This window comes from Brachycentrus maculatus, unplaced genomic scaffold (assembly GCF_059751285.1).
Source record: "Brachycentrus maculatus isolate JH-2025_06_01 unplaced genomic scaffold, ASM5975128v1 h1tg001763l, whole genome shotgun sequence".
Classification (NCBI taxonomy): domain Eukaryota; kingdom Metazoa; phylum Arthropoda; class Insecta; order Trichoptera; family Brachycentridae; genus Brachycentrus; species Brachycentrus maculatus.
In genome coordinates, this window is record NW_028282359.1 from 45,161 (window position 1) to 54,741 (window position 9,581).

The 9,581-nt window shown below is 36.9% G+C and overlaps 1 protein-coding gene across 1 annotated transcript; it reads right to left on the bottom strand.

Moving 5' to 3' along the window:
• Positions 1-2,879: 2,879 nt before the first annotated feature.
• LOC148298665 (small ribosomal subunit protein uS17-like) lies at positions 2,880-9,332 on the bottom strand. Its single transcript, XM_088276725.1, has 2 exons — positions 9,243-9,332; positions 2,880-3,336 (listed from the first exon to the last, which is right to left on the bottom strand). Exons 1-2 carry the CDS (start codon positions 9,330-9,332, stop codon positions 2,971-2,973), a joined length of 456 nt encoding a protein of 151 aa, XP_088132851.1. The 3' UTR covers positions 2,880-2,970.
• Positions 9,333-9,581: the final 249 nt, after the last annotated feature.

A 9,581-nucleotide genomic window follows, 5' to 3' on the forward strand; every position in this document is an offset into this window, starting at 1 on the left:
AACAAATCCCGAAACATAGTGATGATTCTATTGAGTTGCACTATGATAGAAATCTGATGCATCATTCCGAAAATGATAATAGCAGTATTTTTGGGTAGCCGAATGGCATCCCAACCCCAACCCCAACCCCCAACCCCAACCCCAACCCCAACCCCAACCCCAACCCCAACCCCAACCCCAACCCCAACCCCGATCATTATTTGATCTGAATTTTTTTATATGTTGTCTAATTAGGATGTTTATTGTTAGTATATAACGTAGTATATAATGTAGTATTGATTGTAGTATTGAATGTTAGTATCGAATGTTAGTGTAGAATGTAGTATTGAACATAAATGTAAATACAAATGCAAATACAAATGTAAATACAAATGAAAATGCAAATACAAATGTAAATACAATGCTTATTTAATCAGAGAGAAAGAACCGACCTTACTTCCATCCATCAGAAACATAAAAACATCGCAATAATCAGCATCTTTCACAGGTCGCAATGACACTTGTATGCATAAATTTCAAACTGTCAATTACTTTCTCCTTCGATGCTGGTTTAGAAATGTATCCCTAGATGTCCATCTCTTGGTGATTCTCATCTTCTTGATTGGTTTGATTGTTTATGTTTGAGCAGCATACCCATGGCTCATGCAGATTCTTGTAATTTTGTTGTTTAGTCTCGTAACGATATTGCATTCTCAATTTCCATGTTTCCCCATTGCTGTGGTCTGTTATGTCTTTATTGTAACTCGCATAGTCTTCCATATATCTTCTGTATTCGAACATAAATCTTTTTAATTCGATATCCTTTTGCAGTCTATTCTATCGTTGATTACTAGGCTTCGAATGCGCATGGTGATCGTATATACGATTACTTTCGAGTTCGACTTCCTGCTCTAAATCAAAATAAAACCGATGTCTCGATTTGTATTTAATTTGGGGATGTTCCTATTGTTTTTGTTATGCTTATTGCTGTTGTTATGGTTGTTGCTATTGTTTTGAATAAATGAAGACTTCAATAAAGTTGATATGCTAAATGCACTGTGCTATCTTTTAAAAGAGTTTATCGATATATTTGGTCAGAATCTTAGAAGCTGAAATAGGCATTTCAAGACCATATATAGTCCGAATGTGAAATGCTGAGGCAGGGTACATTTTTGTGTAGTACAGAACCGAATGTAGCCACGTCTGCGATAGATTCAGAAGATCTGCTTTTGTTTACTTATTCATGCTATGATGAGAATTCTGATCGCGATGCTAATTAATGCGCCAAATATATACAATTAGATACTTAAATCATGGCTCGATCTTCGTATAAAGAATCATTCATCATCCTCATTTTTCTATTGCTCCTTCAAAAGCAAATTTAAATCTTTAATCTTGAAATGAACCTGCGCCTTCCAATCGCCCACAGACGCCTCGATTTTCACATTATTATTCAAAGCAGCGAAAACATTCAGTAAATCTACTGAAGTCTTACTGTTCAGCTCCCCTAATTTTTAATGGCATTAACTCAAAACCATAAATAGCTAATTTTTAATTTCTTGCTAATTGCCCATTTATCCTGCATTATCGAAAGAGAGATTAACCTCGCAGATGTTGGTATGCAAAAGTGCGATTGTGAGTAAGCCCCCTAATTCAGTCTTATCATATTTGAAATCGCTGAATGCGGAGTTGTTCTTGAGTATTCTCTTCAACCCTTACTTGAATTTGCAGGCCGACCAGACTAGCTTTATGTGTACATTCTTGGTGAAAATATCTTGGAAGGAGTACTATGAGTCTTTCTTCAAGAGCTCTTCGATGTTCGCATTGAAGTTATGCCTATAGGAGACTTTGGCGTCGACCTTCTATCCGAAAAGGCGGTCGAGATACTCCGAGCCGAGCAATGCTAAACTGTTGAGCATATCGTTGCTGCTAGTAATAAACACATTCAGTCGATTTCCTGCGACATTTGTGATTAGGTTGATTGAGAGGGTTATTTCGTCGTACTCGGGAGCCTACCCCTTGATGAACTAGACGAGATTCTTATGTAGCTACTTGATCAAAGCTTCGAGTTTGAGGGCTTACTCGACTGAGTTCTGCTCGAAAACTATCTTCACGAACGGCTTCGATTCTTACTTGGCTGTTTTTTATAAAGTAAACTCGATAAAGTTTTCAAAAGGCTGGTTACTGTCGCCGATGCTAATTTCGATATCTCCTTGCATTGGCAATTAATTTGTTTTAAGAACAGGGGGTCCACCCATGCCAGGAGCCGCTGTGCCTTCCTCGACTTTCCCTTTCTAAGTCGTGAGCTCATGAACATTCCTCAGGATTTCATATTTGGCCTTCCAAAACTATTGCTTGACCTCATTCTCACAAGAGTTGTAGTACTCCTGGAATTGCGAAAATGTGAAATGTGAGGCATGAGGGTTAGTATAGTTAATGAGTCGAATGGCCTAGTTTAAGATAGTTCATACTTTTAAGACACTTCCCGAATAGACATTTTTACCCAACAACTTCATCAGCTCGTAGGCTTCGGTATCTGTTATTTTGCCATCTTCATCCTTATCAAATTCATCAAACTGTATTTAGAGGGGAGATTTATCCATGTGAGCTATGCAGGATTATATGCGAAATATTATTTGGTGAATTATATTGGGTTTAATGTTGCTAAATCTTCACTATTTATTTAGTAAAGGTCTATATATATGGAGTAGAAGGGGAGGGAGAAAGGAGAGCTGTTTGTTAGAGTTATTAGGGGACTTAGCGATCAGGCTTTCAGTGACCAGGATGAATTAATACTCATTACATAATACTTATCAATGACAAATGTATGCATCAGAACATATTCTTCGATGGTACAAATTGATTAAATAATATGTTAGGTATCCAATCAATCAATCAGAACAACATGAACTGTTTTCTGACATTGCCGACAATTTCGTTAGGGATGACCTTGAGGACATTGAAGTGGACAGTTTTGGTGAGAGGCCTGCATTATCCAATCACCACGATGTCACCTTCCTTCACAGTGAAAGCTGGAGAGCAGTGAACTGGGATGTTTCGATGTCTTTTCTCGTATCTGTTATATTTGGGGACGTAATGGAGGTAGTCTCGACGGACGACAATGGTTCTCTGCATTTTAGTGCTGATGACAATGCCCTTGAGGATCTTGCCTCGAATGGAGACTCCGCTGGTGAATGGGCACTTCTTGTCGATGTACTTGGCGTCAATGGCTTCCTTTGGTGTTTTGAATCCAAGTCCGATATTCTTGAAGTATCTGACTCCAGTTGCGGACTTCTTGGCGAGCAGTTTCTTGCTGTTCAGGAAAACAGTTTCTTGCTTTTGGAAAGCTCTTTCATGCTGCGATAAAACAAACTGGTACTTGATTATCAGCCATCGATTGGTTATCACTGATTATATTTTAATATTTTAATATTCAATTTATGCAATCCATATCCAAACTGCGATTATCAGCATATCCTCACATGCTCACACACACTCGCACACTTAGACACATACAAACATACACACTCTCTTAAAATATACTACTTACTTATTTTCTATAGCGATATACGATTAGATATTCTCACATGGTTTGTTATCAAATCACATTTCTTTCTTTAAATCCTTGCTCAAGTTTCTTGAAGATTTACTCGATTTCCTCCTCAGAGTTTACTTCCAGACATTTTCCCTTTGATTTGAAGTCTGTGATGACTGGGATCGTCTCTTAGTTGTAAGTCGTAAATCTCTTTTTAATGACCTCGATATTATCATCAGATCTTCCACTGTTCTCCCCTCTTTTTGTGAGCCTCTTCAGCATGCATTCTTCCGAACAGTTCAAAAAGACCAGGAATGGCACATTCACCTTTGTCTGCATGAGAGCATTCCACTGCTAGTAGTTTTACGAATTGCGGGGGAAGCCATCAATTAAGTATTTATTTTTCTACCAGCCCTTTTCTCGCATCGCTTGTTCAAGTAATGCAATAGTAATTGCGCTGGGTACTATTTTGCCCTACTTTATATAGGATTCGATCAACTCCCCCTTCTCTGACCCTTTTTTTCTCTACTATCGGAGGAGATCGCCAGCTGAGAAGTGCACCATGTTCAGATTTTTCTGTAGAAGTTAGCATTGTGTGCCCTTGCCTGATCCTGGACCTCCTAAGATGAAGATGACTGTTGGAGATTCTTATTGCATTCTAAGCTATGATAAATATTTACTATCCCATTTGGATATGACAGATACGGTTTAATATGCATTTAAGATGTATATCGGATATCCATAATCACATCATATTTTATAGAGTGATTATGCAATATGACTGCCATTACTTAACTCAAATCAAATAAATTCAACTCATGAGTAGACTCTTGAGTTCAATTATCTAAATAGCCCCTGAACTATTCCGATCAATCAAGAGAAACATATCTCTCACTTCTTCCTTCGTAATTTCATAGTTAATCTTGCCAATCAATGGCCCAAAATCCTCTAACTTCATTAAGCCATTCGCATTAATTTTGGCCTTATTGAAAAATTGTTCAGCTGACACTTTTTTCTGCTTTAAGAAATCCTTCAAACATGAGACATTCCTCTGTGCGCGTTAATAATTCGGAATATCCGGCCTGTTATTATGAGTGTGCTTCAAATTAGGCACACTCCTCGTCACTTCATTCAGAAACTAATTCATATTAATATGGCCCGAACTGTCACTGTCGAATCTAGTCCACATCATCTTGATTTAACTGTCGTTAATTTGAGGAGCAATATGTTTAATAAAAGCGTAGAACTCTTTCGTGTCGATATGCATTGATTTATCTTTGTCGAATAGTTCGAAGAGTTCGTACATATCGATATTCCTAGTTTGTGCCATTTTAACAATTTACTCGATTCTTCGAGCTGCGATATCGTTAGCTGAACGATAGTCTATATCAACGAAGAATTTCTTGAATTAGGGAAAGTTTATTTTGTTGTCTTTGGTGCTGTCTGCAATTTCGAAGATTTTCATGCATTAGTAGGTTGTGATTTCTGAGTCTAATTATTTCATTAGCGAGTAGAATTCTTATTTGTTGAGCTCTTTGCTGTTCTTTTCGTATTTTTTGAAGACTTCGAGCTAATTGACAAATTTGAAGGACGAGGATTATTGGACTCGGATGAGGATTTTAAGGGTTTATTCAGGAATGTTGTCGAAATGTAAAGGCTGGCCTTTATCTTTGTGTTTTATGAGAGGGTGCTCGAATATTTAGAGCCAGCTTATTCGGTTTTACTCTTCGAGCTGCAAACATCTTTCGATGAAGTCCTTTGTATTTTAAGAGATTTCGCATTTATAAGGAAAAGAAACAGGCTTCTTGACAATAAACTTCTTATATGTGTCAATATGTTTGTTGACCCATGGAAAGAACCCGAAGAGCATTTCATAAAACACTAACCCTAAACTCCAAATATCGCATTTGGATGTATACTACTTGCGATAGAGCAACTGAGGAGCCATATAAAGCGGAGTCCCACATACTTCAGTCAATTTCTCCACTTATAAGTTGGTGACCTTCCTGACAAACCCATAGTCCGCCAGTTTGTACAAACCCTCTTTCAGTAATATATTTTCAGGCTTCAAGTCCCGATGCATATACTTATGATTAACCAGTATCCGAAATGCCTAAGTGATATTCCGAATGACCTTGATCGCTTCATCTTCGCTGATCTTCATGTCATTATCAAGGAGCTTCCGCTTGAGATCAGTGTCACAAAGCTCGACAACAAGATAAGTATAGTTTTTCCCGATTTTGCATTATTATTCGAGGGAGAGAGTGTATGGACTTTGCAGTTGTCTTGTTGCTTAGAGTTAGTTCTTCAGGGCTTAGATTTTGAAGGGCTGATCGAACTTATGCATAGACATTTTCTTGATTGCGGAATACTTTTATCTTTTATGGCTGTAGACTTTGTATACTTGCCCAAAGCCTCCTTCGCCAATGAGCTGCTTATTGTTCCAGTCGTAGGTGTTTGTGAATGGAAACTATTCGTCATGCATCTTGCCTATCTTATCTATTTAAATTAATATATCTGTATCTCTACAGGATTATGTGAATAAAGATGTGTTAAGTGCATTAATATGTAATATGCTCAATACAAATATGCAGGGACATCTACAGACATTTTAAACAGACATTTAAGAGCAGACATTTAAACAGACATTTAAAATAATAACATAGACATAGTTATAACCTATATATAATAGTTTAACTCAAGCCTTCTGCAACCCACAGCATGTGCCCCGAGAGCATTTCTTCATTACTCTTCTAATAAGTAAGACAATATAAATAAATGAGAATATCATTCATTTTTATGTAATTTTGTAATATGTTTTATCCTTGGGCACAAAGAATGCGAGCTATTTCGGATTGCTCGACAGCATTTAAAGCAGTTGCTTTCTTTATTATGGGCTCAGTTGTTTGAGGCGCTACCTGATCACTTCAGACGACGGAGTTGCATTCTGAATTGCCTGTTCTTAAGAAGTTTGGCTGTTCATTCTCTGCACTATTATTATCAGTATATATTATACAGCACATCCATTAATCTAGGGTGGGTGACGCCAACAAACTCGGAACATCCATCCCCATAAACACCATTAACACCATTAATACCATCAAATAAACAAGTAAAACAATATCAAAGTCACACTAACACATCAACTCTGCGTCGAGATTGTTTCCAACCTAAAAATCACTACCTATGTTGCTAATTTCGATTATGATGATAGACTTGATGCTCATTATAAGCATTATGCGCAGTATACTGGCTATTCGTATCATTGCTGAGCTTACTGTGAATGTGATGGATATTACTCTGCTGTTTTTAGTGTTAGTTTTTAAGGGTTAGTTAATTGAGATATGCGTCCAATTATATTAATTAGTTTACTGGAGTTTATATTTTATTGGTGGTTATGGCGTTGGTGCTGTTTATTAGTTCGATCTATAAAGGTTGGATGTTGGTTTGGTTGGTGTTGAAGATTCTTCGTTGTTTCAGATTGGTATTGTTCGTATTGACGTTGTTCGCATTGGGAGATAAGTTTGATGCCGCTCTTTTCCGATAGAAACCATAATCAATCTTTTATATTTTTTCATTGATGTTCAAGCAGCGGCATAGACCACAGATGTCAATTTCTTATGTCAATTTATTTATGCCGTTATTGTCAGTATTGCTACTAATTGGATCACTACGAGGCTGGGTGTTTTTAGCAATAAAACACTGCTATTAAATTTGTTGATCACGGACTTTTTGGCTTAATACTGATCTATCAGAAGAATCGAATTGTTGATGTTTTCTGATAGCCGATTGCTCAGATGGGAGATACTGGGACTTCTAAGAACATTGCCTTGACTACGACATCCTCGTGTGAGTAACCGTCAAAAACTTATGCTTATTACTCCTAGATTTCTGATAGCCCACCCCTTCCTATTCTGATGGTGTACTAAACAAATTAGACTAGTAAGTCGAATATTTATTTGTCTAATTTGTATTGCGATGATTCTAAATGTAATGGATAATCGCATTATGGCTGTTGCTGTTGATGTTCGTATTAGAGATATTGGGATGCATGCTATCGATTAGTTATTTAGAGAATGTGGGAGTTCTTTTATGCTGATTCGTAGTATAGGCAGCTGTCTAGAGGGAATTGGTTGATTCGGGCAATTGATGTTAATTGGGGAATTGTGTGTTAGTTGCTGGGGATTTATAGGTATTCATATTCTTCTTTTTATTCTTAATTATTATGCATGTTGAATTAATTTATTCAGGCTTATTAGGTTTATTGATTGATATGATATAGTCGGCGTCATTGGATTAAAGGGATGTTGGAATATATCATTGAACATCGATATTGATTATATTGTTATGCTTTACTTCGCAGACTATCGCTGTGGATCGATCGACACAAACCATATAGTATTCTAAAATGATAATGCTCTGATATGACAATATGCATGCACCACCACAATATATCAATCATCACTACCAGATTCTGAACCCATACCCTCCCCCAAATACGCACAAAATAGCTACTTGAGTTTAAGGATCTTGAACTTGGCCTCACCCTTCATCGTCGCCATTTCAGCACAGATACTCACCTAATCTTTCAGATTCTCAAATATTTCCTTCATTCGAAATTACGGAATGCTGCATACCGCGCTAACGATCATCGGGAGAATCCCTTTAAATTACTAACTAGCACCAGAAACTTCATCGCTTGGACTCGTATCGTATTTTGCATTGAACTGTGGGTCTTATTTTAACTGATCTGCACGGATATCCCTTAAGTTATCGAATTACAGTTCAGTCTTCGCCGATTCCGCACATAAAGCCGCAAGCGCAGATATCCCAAAAGGATGAATAGGATTAACTTGACAGTCATCAAAAAGTGTATGAATATACGCAAACTACCTAATCGCGGAAATGCATTAGTTTGTCTCAATCTTCACCTATGTCTGCATGTCATTGAGCAGTAGGTCGTAGATGTTCGATTATTTATTCCTAAAGAAATCGAACACAGACTCATTGAACTGTAAGTTTACTTCTAAGTTTATGTGTGTCGAACAGCGCAAGATCTTTTAGAAAAATGTGTGTAGCATTTACGAGAGTTATTTGACTCTAGGGGAATTATAGTGAATTTTGACTTTGACTATGTTTGGGTCTGTGGGATTTGAGGAGAGGGGCTTTTCGATGGAGATATCGAATTGTATATCGTTGGTTATTGTTTATTTTTCATTAGGGAATTCTCCACATAGGAAATCTTTCCCATTTTTTATGAGATTTTCGAGTAATTATTTTAACAGCTCGCAGTTATCACTATTGAACCGGATCTCAATGACAGGCTCTGGCAATATCTTCACAAACTGATTCTATACCTTTTATAGTTTTAAGTAGATTTGGTTATTATACTGCTATCTCTGCCCGATCTTTACCTTGAAGGCTAATTGGTCGCCACGATCCGTCGGAATGAACTATTTCTTGCCTTAACCTTGCAATGATTAATCCAACTCTTTAGATCGCGCTTTAATTGCTTTTTCTAGTTCAAGAGCTATAGATTAAATTTAAGCTTAAATTTGAGTTTGCGTTAACATCCTATAAATATGTTCAAAATCTGAGAATGTTAGGAGGATTGGCTCGCGAAGTTTTAAATTCATTTTACGCATTTTCTGATATGTTATGGGATGAGTACATTGGAGACTCTGCCTGCATATATATCATGTATTTAAAGGATTAGGTATGCTGAGACAGCTTCATCGACAGTTAGCTTGTCATCTTTGTCCGTGTCATGCTCCTCGAAGACTTGCTTCAGTTTTTCAGTGTCTGCCCTTACATTCATCGATACCTTTTAATATACTCAAAACAAATAAATTATACAACGATAATATAATCAGAATATGCATAGAATAGAAGAATGAAACTCCTTATCTACAAATAATACAAATCTAATTGATAAGCTAGGAATAAATATTAAGATATAAACATATAAACATATGCCTAAATGAGTATTGTCAATCATAAACAAACTCAAACAAACATCTGCTGACAAGGTCAGTATGTATTGCAATAATCACAAGAATGCAAGACT

What these genes read in the sequence shown, in the direction of transcription:
- LOC148298665 (XM_088276725.1), bottom strand. Translation starts at nt 9,332, where the DNA reads ATGAATGTAAGGGCAGACACTGAAAAACTGAAGCAAGTCTTCGAGGAG. An exon ending in AGCTAACTGTCGATGAAGCT is followed by an intron (nt 3,337 to 9,242) that starts GTCTCAGCATAC and finishes GTTTTATCGCAG; the next exon opens with CATGAAAGAGCTTTCCAAAA.